The sequence below is a fragment of the Antedon mediterranea genome, chromosome 7 (assembly GCF_964355755.1).
Source record: "Antedon mediterranea chromosome 7, ecAntMedi1.1, whole genome shotgun sequence".
Classification (NCBI taxonomy): Eukaryota; Metazoa; Echinodermata; class Crinoidea; order Comatulida; family Antedonidae; genus Antedon; species Antedon mediterranea.
Window position 1 is genome coordinate 10555435 of NC_092676.1, and position 19358 is coordinate 10574792.

General features: G+C 34.2%; 1 protein-coding gene across 1 annotated transcript in view; it reads left to right on the forward strand.

The window, feature by feature from the left end:
- The first annotated feature begins 4165 nt into the window (after nt 1–4165).
- LOC140055144 (organic cation transporter protein-like) overlaps nt 4166–19358 on the forward strand; it is a 51429-nt gene continuing 36236 nt past the window's right edge. Inside the window, exons 1-3 of the mRNA XM_072100370.1 lie at nt 4166–4687; nt 16410–16513; nt 16625–16779. Of these exons, the coding sequence (XP_071956471.1) occupies nt 4301–4687; nt 16410–16513; nt 16625–16779 (646 nt within the window). The 5' untranslated portion in view covers nt 4166–4300. The remainder of the gene's footprint in view (nt 4688–16409; nt 16514–16624; nt 16780–19358) is intronic.

Below are 19358 nucleotides of genomic sequence, written 5' to 3' on the forward strand. Positions count from 1 at the left end.
TGTATTTGTTTCCTTTCCTAGGAGCAAAATACCAAATGACATAAAAGTTTCAAAAACAATTTCAATATTTAAGAATGCTCTAACAAAACACTCTATTTCATGTTATGTATAGTTTTGTATGTATTACAATTGTTTAATTTTCTTGTATAAGGTTTTATTTTACCTGTTTGTATTGTATGGATTGAGTGCAGAATCTGAAATACAAGAAAGTGAATTTATTTTCGAAAGACTTCAAACTCGAATTGAAGAAATATGGAAATATCTTTTGGTGCAAAGATAGTATTTATTATCATTTATATTATATTTCTAAAAATTAACGTAATTAATTTCTTTATTTTACAAAGGAAAACGTATTTATAACGTAGATGGAGGAACATAGTATTTTAAAAACAATTCTTAATTGAGCTAAATTGTATTAAATAAATATTATGACATGTGGTGAATATTAACCAGAAGGTCAAAGTGTGGATTTCCTAATACACATCCTAATTTTCAGTATGTCACCAGGCGGCTTATTATAATTTCTTCTATGCCTATAAATTCATAAATTTGCAAGCATAGATAACCTCTATACCGGCCGGCCGGTGATATACTGTAAGTTGATTAATTTAAATTTAAACTTTAAAAATGAAGACATCTGAAGAATAATAAAACGCCGCGCCAACTAAGATTCGAATGAATATTCAATAATTAATGTTATACGCATATGCATGTGCCTGCGCATTTATGTATTTTGGTGACATCTGTGCGCGTGAGTTTCTATTACATGTAGATCTATCGCGTGATAACAAACATAATGTACCGCAGAAAGTCGTCCCTACCGAAATTCGAACACGAAACCTTCTGCTTAATATGCAGATGTCCTAGGCATTAGACCACTGGGGCTTTTATGGTATTGTTCACTGTAAAAAATATTCGAATTTTACACCATATTATCGAGTAAATTTGTTTCCTCCTTGGAGAAAACTCTCCTTAAAGTTTTTAAGATTGCAAGTACCCCAACACTGGGAAAGTCCGACGGTTACACTACGAAAGGGGTAAACTTACTCCGGAAAAGTTTTCCACAAATGAGCGTGAAATGTATTACACTGGATTCACAAGAAGTGTGGAAAGCATGCGAAATGATGACTGTCGCGTGGAACAAGTCCATTATTTTAAATAATTATTTTTATTTTGCATATAAGACCTATTTTTGTATCAGAAAAGCCTACTATATACAGCTAAAGTAGATGTTATCAGCCATGGGCTAAAATATGAAAACAATTAGGTAAGCTTAAAAGTAGGCCCTAGTTAAGTTTAGCCTAACTGGTGGGGTCTGCTCTGTAGGCGCACAGTGCACGAGGGTATTGTGAAGTGTAATCAGCCTAGTAGGCTTGGTCTAGGCCTGATGACTTTTACATTGCTTAGCCTAGATTTCCGTATGAATACATTGTTTTTATTGTTATTTATTATTATCAGTTTCAGTTTCAGTTTCAGTTTATTTTCCATTTCAATTTCTGAACATAAGATAAACAACTTATATGGATGGATACCCGTAAGAGCGAAGCTCGTTTGCCGGTCACCCATTAGTGCAGTGACATTACAGACAACATAAAGACAAGACAAAGGTGCAATACATAACAAGACATTGTGAACACTTGTGTTTGCAACCTCTTGGATAAAATAATATATTTATATAAAGGAGAAAATTAGATATGATATTTCTTTTTGATCATACATTGATAATTTTTAAATTACTTCTTAAGAAGTTTAACATGAAGATTACATATAGTTATTTTTATTTTTACTAGTACATGGTAATAAAATCTGAATATCATCTTTTAGATAAAAAATGTAATAGATTTACATACACACACATATATACTGTATGTATATATACATATTGATTAAGTAAACTTAAATAATGTTACTCTACTAATTAAATAGTATAACATAATATTACTGATACGTTGATAATAAACTGTAAATATATTTCTTCTTAAATAAACTTAAGGTACATTGGTTCTTAATAAAATTGCTTATATCATTCCACAATATAGGTCCTTGCCATTATTGTATGCCTAAATGTAGCCGACATGATCTAGCCCAGTTAAATTGTTAGTTGATTATCTTTGATTTAATTGTATTTTGCAGGTGACGGTTGAAGTCATTTAATTGAAGATTTTTTTTAAAGGCCAGCTCACTTTACTGAAGACCAAGTTAATTTCTGTGTTTTTTGCAAGTAGGCCTAATATATTTTCATTAACAATAAACTATTTTCAGAATATTTTTTTAAAAATAGAATAGTACATGGTATGTCTATTGAATTATAAACAAAACGAAAATAATAAATATTATTGTTTGAATTGAGTTCATCTCTGTAAATTTATTTTTTATTTTGATCAATAAAAAATCATGTGATTTCTTAAATATATTTTTCTATCTTGTTTCTGTTTTTGAGGAAAACCTACTTAAATCGACATTTTGGTGCAACAAGATTACCCAAATAGTTGGTTGATACTTTGCTGCCACCAAAAACTGGTGTAAAAAACGATTTCATTACAAGTTGGCTATTGTAACCCGAAATACCCGGGTAAACTTATTTTTCCCTGACCAAGGAAAATCCAATTTCCCAAAAAGGGAAAATCAGTATTTACTCCACTAATTGGTGGAAGCCTGATGGCACCCACTTTATGGGGGTAAATTAAGCATATATTTTTTTACAGTGTTCAAACGGCGGAACAGTACTAATCCCTTAATTGTACGCATGCAAAGAAGGCATAGGTTGGTGAATAGAGGTTGGAGAGAGTAAGAGAAGGAAGAAGATAGCTCCGTAGATACAAACAATTTTGGAATGGAACTAAAAAAAAACCAAATCAAGGTGGTTAATTTTAAAACTTAAATTTAGGTAGTCAATGAAATAATTTTACCGATCTGGGAGTATGTTCCTTAATGTTAAGTCCAAAAGGTTTTATCGTAAAATTGAGGGACTGGTGCTGTTCCGCCGTACCACGCCAAGAATGTTAAAGAGTCGCTATCCAATCGGGTTTGAACAATACCATGAAAGTCCCAGTGGTCTAATGGTCAGGACATCTGCATATCAAGCAGAAGGTTCCGGGTTAGAGTCTCGGTTGGGGAGACTTTTCCTTGTTCTCACAGATTTCCTCATCTTATCGTTTCAAATTAATTAATTAAATTTCAGTATATCACCGGGTGGTTTTGAATTAATGTTCATTGCCTAATGTGTTTATATATATAAAAGTATCTCTTCGGAGATCCCGCCTCGTGAATAAAAATACTGAAAGACGAGGGCGTATCAATTTGATCTCTGGTGCGCGTGCGTACAACTGAGGACTAGTGCTGTTCCGCCGTACCACGCCGAGAATGTTAAAGAGTCGCTATCCAATCGGGTTTGAACAATACCATGAAAGCCCCAGTGGTCTAATAGTTAGGACATCATCTGCATATCAAGGAGAAGGTCCGGGTTCGAGTCTCGGTTGGGGGGACTTTTTCTCATTCTCACAGATCTGGATATATTCCTCATCTTATCGTTTCAAATTAATTAAATTTCAGTATATCACCGGACGGTTTAGAATTCATGTTCTGTGCATGATGTGTTCCGTATTTTTAGTTACAATTAATTCCGTGGGTTGAAATTTAAATATTGTTCAGCAATAAGAAATAATTATTTGAATAGATCAGAATGTTGGTTATTAAAATGCTGGTGATGATGTCACTGCCAATAATATAAGTAAGTGTACTGCTAACTAATCTATTTATTGTTTAAATCTGGACACATTTTCGAAATACGCACAACAATACAAAGCAGAAAGAAACGTAGTTCGGTCACTATAGAGAGAAAGTGCAACTCATATACTTGTCTTATTTATTTTTAAGTAAGGGCTTTTCTTTAAAATCTAATTTAAATTGGAGATATGACGAATGAATGATTTAAAAACACCTTTTTTTAATTACACAGTACTGTAGTTTCGAAATATTACAATTTACAAACCAGAGTTATTGTACATTATTATAAGGGGAGACCAAAAGCAAGATATTTCAACAAACTCTTTTACAAAACAATGAGGGACTGTACATTAACAGTAATAGTGAGGTGTACATTATTATTATAACATTAAATTTAAATGTTATATATACTAAGTAAAATAACATTTATTCAATATTTAAAGTAGTACCTACATTTTCTACCCTTTTTGAAATAATGAACCATTCCATAGAAAATACCAACGATTGTTATCAGCAAATCAGGCACTGTGTTAGTCTCTCCTATCTCGTTCGGATGTACAAGTTTTAAGTAAACATGAAGTTTGACGATTTAGTTAAGTATGTTGGAGAGTTTGGTTTCTATCAGAAAGCGATAATCGCTACTATGTGTTTATCTAATATTCCTGCCGCTTTTCATCAAATGGGTCAAATATTTTTTGCCGCAAATGTTGATTTTTGGTGTACAACATCAGAATTTGAAAGTATAGACTGTCCGTCTTCGTGGAATTTTACCAAACAGCAATGTGAAAAGGAAAAATTGTCATTTCTAATGCCAACGGAAGGAGAAGGCTGTCTGCGATTTACGAATACAACGACAGAATCATTTTTAGCCGGAGATAAACCAACAGGTAACTGGCCCATTAGCCGATGTGAGCATTGGAATTATGATAGGACAGATTACAAATCAACTATTATTCAAGAGGTAAGGTTGCGGTATGTTAGAGGGTTAGGTCTACGATAAAACGGAATTCATTCGGTTTCTATTAATGATATCGATTGTTCGTGTGTTGCGTCCCGGATGAAATGTTCGCGCAATTAGCTAAAGATCAGTATTTTACAAAAATTGATCTAAATAAATGATATTAGCAAATACCAATGGCTCCTGATTGTAAACATTTGACTGCGTTTATAATACATGAAGGACTGTATGAGTTAAAATGTACTCCTTGGTTTGAATATATATATATAAAAAATAGATATTAGGCCTACCAATTATAAACCCATCCAATGTAATCGTAAATAATATTAGGCCTACCAATTATAAACCCATCCAATGTAATCGTAAATAAAGCGACATCCTTTTAATCATGTCTACTCAGTAGTCCGCACCGACATTATCCTTCCCCATTATAACTTGAATCCGACCCCGAAAAGGTTGCAAAGCTATTAAAATTCTGCCATTTTCCACTCGAGAATTATTTTGTTAATGGTTTATGATCGGTTTCAATTATAAATTTCGTTTGTTTGAACACTCCAAACGATAGCTAAGCATACACACATATTCCTCCAGTCTCTTGTAAGCAATGTCGCTCCCACACCTACATCGGATGCGTCTGTTCTTAAAACAAACGTTTTGTTAATTTCAGGTAATTGTAAAATTGGTGAACTACATAACTTGTTTATAATGAATGGAAGGACCAATAACACTTTTCTTGGGCAAGAAATAATATTTGAATTTCTTTAACCTTTCAAATACCTCTGAGACTTTTCTTATATGTTCCTCCTAAGTCTCAGAAATATATGTTTTATCAGCAAAAATATGTTTTTTTTTAACTGTATTAATCATAATTATCCTCATAGATTTTACGATATGATAAATGTAATGTTAATGTCTATAACTACAACACTAGGTCATCCTCCTATATTCATCTCCCAAAACACAGGATTATATAATATTTCACCAAAGTATTAGATACTCTGGTGAAGACATTGGAATGTTTTGCCTCTTTTGTTCCAAAACATACAAAATGTTAAACAGTTAAAAAAATATTGCAAACTATTATTTATTATCAAACAAATTTGTTTTGTTTGCTTTTGAATGTTTTGTTTTGGCGTTCCTGACACAAGATTTTTCTTTATTGGTGACGCCCCACTTTTGGAAATAAATGTTAATTTTGATTGATGATTGATTGGATGAGGATAACATCTATGTAATTATGAACCTTCGTTATACCTTTTAATAATTTACGCATTACCTGACTAAATAAAAAGTAGCAGCAGCAGCGTGCACTAGGCCAATATCGCAGCAAATTCTATTAGACCCATCTGGCTTCTTCACAACGAACACAGGACTAGCATATGCACTACTACTAGTTGATACCACTCCCATTCTAAACATCTCCTGCACCTATTTTCATATCCACTTTCAAGTTATATGGGATAGGGTATGTTTTATTACGAACTGGTTTGCATTAACCACTATCTTATGTTCTCCAAGGTGAGTATGCTCTGATTTATCTGTCAGAACAACATAATCAAATCTTGTTTTTTATTTAATTTTGGATTAATGTTAACATCACTCACACTTTCACCTTGGTGGACCAAACTACAGCAAATCATCATTGGCATAACTTTTCAACTCAGATGCATCTACAACGAATGAACTTTGCTCTTCTTCAATTACTAAAGTGCATGCAATATCATATACGCTTTGACAACATGCCATAGGAATTGGTCTACCCTTATATTGTTTTAACATATGGAGGATTTATGACTCATATTTATGATATAGTTTAACGAATTTACCTTACCAATCACAGGGAATGGTTCCTTATAATGTATTAAAAGTTTATTATTGTCGGTTGGAAGCAATCATTTACTTCTAGACATTTGCGCGCTTATTGATAAGGTTTGAAACGATTCGCTGCACGTGCGAGGTTTTCACGAACCAATTCACACGTTCTCTCTAACCGTTCTGGTTAGTAATGGATCAATATATCTATCCCAATCAGTAGGGCGTTCTTCGCTCATTATTTTTCAACATGGGCTTTAACGTTCCAGTAAACATTTCTCCTAACCCGTTGCACATTGTATGATATGACGTGGTATTTACACTACGTATAGATAACAAACGGTTAATTAACCCAGACGTGACTTGCGAACCCGTATCGCCAAGTATTTCGGAATCCTAACCTAGAATACATAAATACGAGCATTTTGCTACCGTTCCCATATTAATATTCTTAATAGGTATTGCTTCCGGATATCGTGTCGCATAGTCTACCAACAACAGAATATATAATGTCCCCTTGTAGTCGTTGGTTTGATTGGCTTTGAAAAGGTTCCTCCATTGTAGGCATTTCATCCACTGGCTCTTTTAGATACTGTTCGCTGGCATATGTCGCACGACGACGTACATCGGATTGCAACCCAGGCCAAACACATTTTTTTTAAATGTTGTAATTGGTTTTCTTACCCCTAGGTGACCGCCTAATACAGATTCATTGGCCAACTGCAAAACTACCCCTCTACGAGTTTTAGGAACAACTATTTGTCTTACTAATTTACCAATTTCCACATTAGGAGACACATTCTCTCTTACTTTATTATCTCCATAAGAAGAAATTACAGTAGCTTGCAAAACAACAGGGTAAAACATATACATACAAATAAAAGATCAGACCACCTCACAAGTTACCTTTTATGATCTTCATTTAAGAAAACAATACCCTTAGCTACAAAAGAATCACGGTATCTCTTGGTGGCAAAAGTAGGAACTCTCATACGTCCACTTCTGGGAATAAAATGCCTGACAATCACATCATGGAGAGGATGAGTCTCATCAGTTATTATAATTATGACAAAACACATTTGTAACCATGACTCTAAAAAGAGAGTCAGCAGAAGGCAAACAGACACCAGTGATTCTGCTAATTTTAAGCGTTCCTTTTTTTAAGACAGTACATACGAGTATTTAATTTCTTGCTAATATATTCTAAATGTTTAGAAAATTTAATTTAATTTATCATCAAAAATCACTCCTAGGTACTTATACCTACATTCTTTCTCTACTTTCAATGATAATAACATCAGCAGATGCCTTTAATTTAGTGCGAAAATCTATAACCATTTCCTAGGTCTCTGCAACATTAAGTTGAAGATAGTTTATATTACAGAACATACAAAATAGTCAATTTCATATTTATAATGAATATAGTTGTCATGTTTGATAAAACCGAGGATGGAACATTCCCAAAAATTATGCTAGGAATATGGTTTGTACTTACGAGCACGTAATTTCTTTCGTATTCCACCTGCTTTCCCGCGTTTTCTGATCCTTATTTGTCGGTTCATTTCGTCTCTTGGGTAAAAACTCGTCAAAGTTCACAACAGAACATGGTTTGTTCAGGGCGTGTAAATCTTCCAGTGAATAAACAATACACAAGAGGAAAAGCAAATACAGTAAAAATCCACAAATACTACGTTTAAACATAAAGAAGAAAGCACAGACTACAGCACAGCACATCACAACACCAACATCAAAAGCACAGACAAACCACACAGTGGCGTATCCAGGATGTTGAAGTTGCCGACAAAATCAGTGTCATTACCTGTACTGTAAATGCCTCAATATATGTTCTAGGATTGCATAGTCATGTTGTCTTATATGGGATAACGATGCAAAATTAAGACCAAATTAAACATTATCTGTTAGTATGTTGTATTAATATTACAATAAAGGAAGAATTACGAAAATCTGATTTGTAGTTTTTGAAATATAGGGTCTAAAACATCGCCGAAAATGATCGTTTTTAGCCACGAAAGAAGTAAAACAACTTGCGGCCTCAGTCGACTATTCTATTAACTACGCCATTTTTGGTTAAAATAATTACATATAATTACGTTTTTTAGTAATTTATTTTATATATCACCATTGGAAATATCAATAAAACATGTTATTAAATGCTTATGAAATATATAAAGTTGTTTAATTAACGGAATTCGGACAAATTCATTGCTCTAACTTTGTATAGTACCGATCAGAGAGAGCCATGTGATTTTATGGTAAACGCGCAAGAGAAAACATTCCGCTGCCGGTGATTCGCATTCACCAATTAAATCAGCCAGAATCCAAAATCATTCAACAGTGAGCAATGCCAATCACGGGAAAGCCCAGCGTTGATTGGCTTACGATGGCATCATATCACAATATGGTGGTTTTGTAGTTGAGCCTCGCGGAATATTCTGTTCCAAAAATGAAATACATGGATTTTTGTTATGGTATGTGTGCCTTTTCTTTAAAAAATGTGAATAATAAAGGCCTCATATCGAGAAAAAAACGGGGCTTTTGGCAAATATATTTTAGGGAAAAAAGCACATGGCATGTGGAACTATATAATCTTAGCGTAGGAAGACATACAAATCCCAGGTCATGAGAGGCTCAACTACAAAAACAATCTAGCGCGTACGGCCGTACGTGCTAGATGATAAGATATTTTAACCACATTTTTTTCGTGGTTGGTTAGATGTAATGAAAATTTAAAATAGTTGATCTGAAGGGAATGATATGATATGTAAATAAACAAACACTCAAAAGAATTATGTTTACAGTTCAACTATTGTCAGAATAATAGTTTATTCTTATTTGCCTAACTTTATTTTTCCCCGGTACTTTTGTTTGCCGACGGACGCGATGATGTGCCGACGGACACAAAATCAGGGCCCCCCCACTGGATACGCCACTGAAACTACAAAACAAGCAAGCTAAACGTCGTCCGCAGGAGCAGCGCCGTAACACGTCTGTTCTCAATGAGAGAGAGAGAGAGAGAGAGAGAGAGAGAAGTGTTTATCCCCCGCTTTGCCAAATCTCTAACTTTCCCCAATGTAGAGTCATAATACTGGTCCTCGATTAACCTTTTCTGAGTCACATCAATTGGTAGGCCTATAGGGGAGTAGCTAATTTTAATTGTCTAAGTGGTTTTCTCGCGGCATTTTGTTGGCTTCTGGTCATGGTTCCGCATTTCTAATACCATTAACGACATTTTATTTTCTTTTATTTTACTGTTACTAATTTTTTCAGGATTATTCGGATTCCTTACCCCTGTAACATTTCCAAAAATTAATCGAAATACATTATTTTCCATACAAATCGCCTTTACTGGTCAGGACACAATTGAGGTATTAAAATTAGCTGTAGCCAAACGCCTTACAGTTTTATCTATCAATACACAAGTACTAAATTCCCGTTAGTTGTTCAGGTTTCGCAAAGGATCGTTTCATCACGACACTACTACAACCAGAGTCACGCAAAACTTCGGTAATATCATTTTCTACTAAACCTTTCCACACAGGCATACCCGGATTACTTCCACATGCCGCTGTTAGAATAGGCAATTTATGACCGCAGTTAAGAATCCATCTTTCATAGCAGGTTCAAAATGGGAATGAGGTCGTTCACAACCACACACGCATGGCTAAAATCAGCTCTATGTCTATTCTTCTGCAAAAATAACAAGGCTCGACCCACGGCTGGTTGCTGACCAAACTGATTATAACTAAGTTTTGCACGCCCAGGTGGTAGCCCAAAATGTTGACCCTGCTTTGGTACATACTTATTACCCTTATTTGTTGTATTTAGAATCTAAATAAATTCCTATCATTTGAATCAGATTGAATAAAAGGTAGGCTTACACATGGATACATTGAAACAGTAAATTTTTTTGTAACATATTTACATTGCAAAACAATTATATATATTTGATTTTTAAGTATAATATATAAATTATAAAATATTATATTTATTTGAATTTGTATAAACCTACTGTATTGGGAATTATGTCAACGAACGACCAACCAAAGGCAGATATACCATATTATATAACACCTAAATAAATTCCTGTTATTTGATTAGACGATTGTGGGTCACATGGCGTGCAATAGTACGCACTATTAAATGATCGTTTAATAGTACTTTTTAAAACATTTTTGTGTACGAAAAAAAACCAAACGTTTCGCCGATGAAAAAAAAATCTAGTATACAAAAATGAGGGTATCACGAAACCTAAGACCACGAAAGCTAAGACCCCCTAAGACCTAAGATCACGAAAGCTAAGACCCAAGAACTAAGATTACAAATATTTATCTTTCGCACCTGCCTTGTATATTAACTCCCAACATTTATTCTGAATACCACACCTTAGAATTAGCACTTTTATGAAAAAGAATCACATAAAAAGTAACAAATACATTTTTAAATTGATGATTTTACAGACGTTTTTCTCGCACACATACTGTTTGCGAATTTCGCATGACTAGCCTAACAGTACAGTAGGCCTACCCCATGTTCAATGTTTTTGTTTCTATGGAACGTCAAAAGAGCAAAAATTATATAGAGGGCTGAAAACTCTATGGAGTCCATCTACAGTGATGGAACAATGTAAAATTAAAATTGTAATGATAATACTGTAGTATAATCATGCTAGTACGAAGAAATAAATACTCGCAAATAAAATTTAATTTAAAAATCATGATATTAAATAAGTGTTTTGTTTCGTTTTTTTTTCTGTTTTTATTCTTGTACTATTATTGTTGCTCTTTTGGTGCTCCATAGAAACAAAAACATTGAGCATGATGAGTTACAGTATACAAAGAAACACGTCTGTAAAATCATCAATTTAAAGGATTTATTTATTTGTTTTTATGTGTTTCTCCTTCTGAAAGTACTTATAAGTTCTAATTTTAAAGTGTGGTATTCAGGATAAAGTTAGTTAACACATTTGGAGTCAAAATACAAAAAAAACATCCTCTGAACCAACACAATGGAGTAAATATATACCAACAAACAACCCGTCAAGTTTGTTTGTTGTAAAGAAAAAATATACATTTACTCAACGGGCGAAAATAACGTGAGTTTATCTATGTTTTGCGGTAGTATTTAATTATATTTATGGTAATAAATGAAACCTACTATGTTTAAAATTATGTATGGATAAGCAAGTATTGTTTTTAAGCTGTAGTATATCTTAGAATATGTAATCTTAGTTCTTGGGTCTTAGCTTTTGTGATCTTAGGTCTTAGGGGGTCTTAGCTTTCGTGGTCTGAGGTTTCGTGACACCTCCAAAAATGACTGTGAAATACAACAGCGCCACTTGTTGTGTCCTGCCTCAGTCTGTTTGTAAACACCACCACGAGATATGCAACAGCAGCAGATTTTTGTGTACGATTTGGAGATATAAATGTATTAATTTCATTCAAAAAGGCATTTAAATTAGCTTTAGATCGTTTTTAGAAGTTTGATTAATTAATGGGGACATCCATACAAGACGTGGAATCGTTGAAAAAACCATAATTAGCCTAGATAAGTTCCAATTTGTCTGTCAAGTTTTGCCTTTCAGCCAAGCTAGTACAACTGCCAGGTCTAGCCTAGGCTAGCTAGGCCTGTTAGTATTAGGCTAGGCTTAGCCTAGGCGTTTTAGCCTTGCTAGGCATATGATTGTTTGGTCGTCTGTTGACATAATTAACACAAGTAGGTGTGTCTATAAAATCCATATAAATATAACATTTAATATGATATTAAAAACCAAATGTTACTGTTTTAATCAATGTGAATGAAATGTACTAGGCCTCTTGGCTAGGGCTACCTTTTATTTGATTCAAATGACAGGAATCAATTTAGATGTTATATAAAACAAACAATGAATGTTTTATATTCGTGTAATGGTGAAAGGTTATATCAACGAGGCAACGCCTAGCTGATATAACCTTTCATCATTCACCTCATGCCATTATTTGTACCATTACACTCATAAACATTCATTATTTGTATACTATTTAACGTACTATTGCACGCTATGTGACCCACAATCCAATCAAATGACAGAAATAGATTTAGTTGTTATATTATGTATTAGCACAATTAACCAATATAGGGGCGGATCCAGGATTTTGTTAAAGGGGGGCGCTAGACTTGCCCCAAGTCTGTATTAACTTTTTTTAAAATTTATTTGTTTTTATTTCGACCGCGATTTTTGTCGGAAAATACAGACTTGTGAAACACGTATAGAAATCGATTTGCAGACCGCAAACATCCGATAAGAATGACGTAGGTTATCATACCGTATTTGGCTATATGGGGCGGGCGGTATGTAAATATGGATTTCGAATCAACCAATGATCATTTTGTTTCAAAATGAAAAATATCGAGTAAGTGACGGTGACGGACAGTGCTGAATGTACGATCGAGACTGTTGAAATATAAAATCGTAATGCCAAGTTGTTTTGTTTATTAATTGTTTAGTCCTTGGCCTAGGCCTCTTTCGTAGGTCCTACTCAACTCGCACGTATGACCTGCCAAATAAAACGCCAATAAAATAGGCCTACATACCACCGGCACACAACAGGGCTACACCACCACACAGAACAGGACGCGACAGGACAGGGTCTGGGTGGGAATTAAATCAAAATTATCTCCGCGTAATAAATGATCCATTCAATGTTTGATTTTCGGAGAAGCTAGCCTATCATTATCAAGACGAGTTTTCATGTTCTTGGGAAAAATCCCATCAAATGTTTACCAGACTACTAGGCATATAAAATAATTTCTAGCCTTCAGAAACTTTCATAAATGTAGGCCTACCCAAGTACACATTGTCTAAACGTAACATAGCGCATGCGCATCATCTTAGTTGTTGAGTCTTTGAAATTCTGAAATATGAATATTAAAACGGTGTACGAGTGAGTAGCCAATCGCATGCAGCTGAAACTAGTCAACCGGATAATCGTATGCACCAAGAATTCTTGGTGTCAAACCACGTGAATTGTGCGTGTTTCCCCAGACGGAGTATCCAAAATCAAGTAGTATACGTATGAAACGCCATATGTGCCAAAATATTTATCTTTTTACTAATATTAAGACAAAACTCCGTCTGGAACCCAGACTAGGGGGGGCGCAACTGTAGAGAGACGATTTTGAAAATGTAAAACCTCTAGGTGGTCGGAAATGGCACTCTCACGTTAAATAGATGTATTAAAAATTGATATTAATTTAAATATGAAAACTGAGGTACTAGCTCTAATTTGCAGGAAAAGACACTCTCATAATAATGCAGCATGCTACCAATGAGCAAAACGATCATACTTTTTCCCTCCAATAAACACACGTGACTAATTACAGGACGATATAACATTTTGTTGCCGATTTCATTCACTCAGTATTTAGTTTTGATTGCGTTCAAGTTCAATGCGAACGTCCATCTAGGGGAAGCCCCTCAAATTTAATGCTTACTATGGCTCAAAATTTATTTACATCAATTTTTTGAAGAAATTAAATATATAAATAGGTATTGATACAGTTGGGTGGGTGGCCTAGAAAAAAATCAGTTACCACAGTAGGCCTACGATATTATTATTAACTCTAATAATAATCCTCTATGATGATGATCTGTAGGTAACCACGGCGTTCCATTTTTGACGTACTATATACACTTTTATTTATGCTTGCTGACTGCCAGCGATCTAAACAATAGGTAGACCTACGCGGTTGTATGGTGTCCTTTGTAAGAATCGTTCGAGCCCGAGTATGGGTACGATACACGCGTCAATATCATGTTACATCCAGGGACCAAAATGCGTTTATTTTTCAGGTGAAAATAGGCAATTCATTTCGCAACTCTTAGAAATTTACAGCAACGGCAATGGTGACCTTTAATAAAAAGTAATTTAGCACGGCGCTGAAACAATGTATTTAAATCAAAAGTGAAAGTTTTACTCTTTTTTACGCTTCTTTTCCCGATTTTTTTCCCCTTATGGTAGGATAATTTTTTTCCCCAGATTTATAGGGGGCGTGCGGAGGGTGCGCCTCCCTAGATCCGCCACTGCAATAGAATACTACCTAGAAACAAACAACAATACAACATCAAATAAGTTACACACAATTTCCATATATATGTTTATGTACTTTTATTAATAGATTTGTGGAAATTAATGTATAAGCAAATCCATAAGAGTTACAAATTACTGTACTAATAAATAATTACGATGTATTTTATAAGAATGATGGTACAACGTATAGAATAGAAAATTTTGAGTTAAGTTATATGTTAAACAATAACTGTCAATGTAATATTTATTGATTTATGATTTAAAATTATAATGTTTGCTACATATTCTTCTATAGGCCTAAACGTGAACAATTTAAGCTACAGATCTGATTGGGTTCAATATACACACGCACCCCTACATACTTACACACCTACACACACCCATACATAATTTAAATGTTTAACAGATAGACGACAACAAAAACATAAATTGTTTTAAAATAGTGAAATATAGACTTTCTCAGTAGTTCAAGCTGCTGTTACTATCTAGTATTGTCTCCAGAAAATGAAAAACAGTACAAAGAAAAGTTGATGGGTTTACGGTGGATACTTTAATATAGTGCCAAAAATATCTATTAAAAAAATCTTTTGTGGAGCAACACCATTTTTATTCACATTATCTCATGTCATTACATAACATCATATTATCTAACACATTTTTGTTAATTCAAATGTTACAATTCATCAGGAACATTTTTACATATTTTAATTCCGTATAACCCCTTTTCATTAATTTTCTTATATATATTTCAGAACCCGGATTATACAATTTATTTATATACATTATATATATAAGATAAAACGAATAAAAATCATAATATATCAGTACCTGTAACTCGTATCACAGTAATTCCTTTTCTGATAAATCGTATAAAATTAGAAAATATATTAGCATGTAGTATGTCTTAAAGCTATCCATTTTTCTATACTTATTTCTTTATTGTTATATGGTTCACATTCAATGTTATATAGCATATTGCTTTTAAATGATCTCCATAAAGATTTACCCACTGGCTTATTTAATGTTGATAACATTTTTATTCTATAAATAGCGGAAGGCTGCAAATTTGTAAATATAATCTACTAGCTTATCTCCCGTTCCTAGTATTATTGCTTATATGATATATTATTGTGGTTTAAACTTAAAAAGATACTAAACATTTTCCTCCAAAATTTTTGAATAAATCTACAACTAAAAAACAAATTGTTTTCATTTTCAATTTCTCAACATTTGTCACTTCACACGTTTGTGTTTCTCTAACTTTCCACTGATAAAGCCGTTTGTTGGTAGGCAGTATTCTATGTAACTTCTTATAATAGATTTGTGCTAATTTCTTATCCTTCAATTTACACACTTTCCGTAACCAAGTAACTTTTAATATTAATGATTTATTGATTGGGATTTGGATGTTTACTTTCAGTTAGTTGAAAAATGTTTGCCTTGCATTATAGGCAACTATCAGAAGTTTGTAAAATAGAAACACAATGAAGCAACTCAGTGTGTATGTTAAATTCAAGTTATTCCAGTCAACTTACGTCTATATCATTATCTGGTAAAATGTTTTGCCTCACCGTTTTTTTTTATGTATGTATAAAAACAATATAATGAAATATCTATTCCCTACTGATGAGAAATTTATTTTGAAAAGCAATAAACACACACCCACACAGAATCTCGAGAAATATCAAGGATCAATAATATTATTGGAATGTATGATGTTCTATTAAAATGTTTGCCTGGCCTTTAAGGTCACGTGACATTATTATGTCATTCGTTTCCTTTCCTGATCAAAACCAATTATTTATTGTTTCTTTCTTCTTAATTAGTGGGATTTGGTCTGTGAGGATAAAACTATACCTGCCATTGCTCAGTCTATTTTCTTTACAGCCGTTTTAGTTGGATCGATGGTTGTTGGTTCTTTGTCTGACAGGTATGCCTATGATACGTAGCACTACAATAGATATAATAAAATAATACTGAGAAAAGCATAAGTAACTTTTCTAGGTATTTATTTATGCATTATTTTCGTTTGTTTTACTAGATATGGAAGAAAACCAATGTGGTTCATATCAATTATAGTACAGTGTATTGCTGGATTTGCTGTTGCATTTTCTCCCAATTTGATTACGTATCTGTGTCTGCGATGTGTTGTAGCGGCTTGTAATTTTGGAATGTTCACTTTGTGCTATATTATCGGTGAGTCCGTAAACTATATGTGTTATACTTACGTAGCCGATTACTTGAGATAATCAATACGAAAAATTTGTTATAGGTTTATTTTAAAATAAATTTGTACATTATGCATAAACTTGCTTGGGACATCAGAATATTGGAAAGATGAACATAAATGGTCATAGGCTACTGGAGCTACACATCTATCATGACATCTGTATTATAAACACTTAAAAACCATAGTACTGTATCATGGAAAATCCCAGATCTCATCAATGGCATCAACTTGATCTGATTATCACTAGGCGGTCTTCATTAAATAACTATAAGCTATCGTAAAGTGCGTCTTCAACTTGGTAAGATTCACCACTCCAATGCAAATAATCGTTAGCCTGTATCAGGCCTAGCATATTTCAATTTTATGCAAGGTCTGCTCTTCTAAACCTTCCGAATCAAGATGCTACAGCCAAATGGAACACCATGAAAGAAGCAAATTACAATACAGCTACAGTATTTCTACCTTTAGAAAGAAGGAAAGAATTACAGTAGTCACAACTTTCAAGTAATTGAACGAGCAATTGAGGCTAATAATGTTTAGCAGACACAAGATTTCCATATTATACAGTACTCAGTCACTTTGTTAACACTTAAGAGTACTTGTGGTGCTAATTAGGATTGTTTACAACTCGTCACGATTGAGAAGGTGTTCTCACACAGATCGCGAGGAAGTTTTATGATTATGTATACAGAGTAGCCAAACAAGCGCGTTGCATTATGAGATGTGTTTTGATCGAACACTTTGAACAAAAAACGTCTGTATTTCAGTTAAATGATTGTTTTTTTCGACAAATTTTTGGTGAAAGTTAATGGCTATTATGATACTTGAAAATGACCCACTTTTTTCGAAATTGTTTTATTTTATTTTTTTTGGGAATTAATCAAAGCGAGAATACATCTTTAAGGAATGATCTAATTTATATCTATGCATGGTGTATACACATTCTGGGCATTATTTCAATATGAACATAATTGACACACATTACGATGACAGTGGCTTTTTCGTATTATCACAGTTTTTTTTCGTTTTCTCGTTTGAATTAAATTAATAATTACTTGATTTTCAGTGTATCATCGGCGGTTTAGAAATGTTGTTAAATTCATGTGAAGGTTTATTATTAGTCCGTGTACTATCCATGGTGTAACACTCGTAGCGTCTTGTTGTGGTGTATACAATCAAAAATGAAAATTATAACAAATAGGCATAATGAAGAAACTAAGCCCTAAATACAGTAATTGTAAGGTTGACTTAGATAAATGGAGTACTATGCCTGGTACAAGCCTATAAACCAAGAAGAACAAATTCAAAACAACCTGTCCAGTGTGCATAGGTATACCATGGAAGAGTGGTCAATTCACTCTTCTCTGGGTATACTGCCTGCAATAAACTGAACGGTGTGCATAGGTATACCAGGGAAGAGTGGTCAATTCACTCTTCTCTGGGTATACTGCCTGCAATAAACTGAACGGTGTGCATAGGTATACCAGGGAAGAGTGGTCAATTCACTCTTCTCTGGGTATACTGCCTGCAATAAACTGAACGGTGTGCATAGGTATACAAGGGAAGAGTGGTCAATTCACTCTTCTCTGGGTATACTGCCTGCAATAAACTGAACGGTGTGCATAGGTATACCAGGGAAGAGTGGTCAATCAACTCTTCTCTGGGTATACTGCCTGCAATAAACTGAACGGTGTGCATAGGTATACCAGGGAAGAGTGGTCAATTAACTCTTCTCTGGGTATACTGCCTGCAATAAACTGAACGGTGTGCATAGGTATACCAGGGAAGAGTGGTCAATTCACTCTTCTCTGGGTATACTGCCTGCAATAAACTGAACGGTGTGCATAGGTATACCAGGGAAGAGTGGTCAATTCACTCTTCTCTGGGTATACTGCCTGCAATAAACTGAACGGTGTGCATAGGTATACAAGGGAAGAGTGGTCAATTCACTCTTCTCTGGGTATACTGCCTGCAATAAACTGAACGGTGTGCATAGGTATACCAGGGAAGAGTGGTCAATTCACTCTTCTCTGGGTATACTGCCTGCAATAAACTGAACGGTGTGCATAGGTATACCAGGGAAGAGTGGTCAATCAACTCTTCTCTGGGTATACTGCCTGTAATAAACTGAACGGTGTGCATAGGTATACCAGGGAAGAGTGGTCAATTAACTCTTCTCTGGGTATACTGCCTGCAATAAACTGAACGGTGTGCATAGGTATACCAGGGAAGAGTGGTCAATTCACTCTTCTCTGGGTATACTGCCTGCAATAAACTGAACGGTGTGCATAGGTATACCAGGTAAGAGTGGTCCATTCACTCTTCTCTGGGTATACTGCCTGCAATAAACTGAACGGTGTGCATAGGTATACCATGGAAGAGTGGTCAATTCACTCTTCTCTGGGTATACTTCCTGCAATAAACTGAACGGTGTGCATAGGTATACCAGGGAAGAGTGGTCAACTCACTATTCTCTGGGTATACTGCTTGCAATAAACTGAACAAAAAGCTCATGGGAGCATAAATAAAAAGACATGTGCATAAT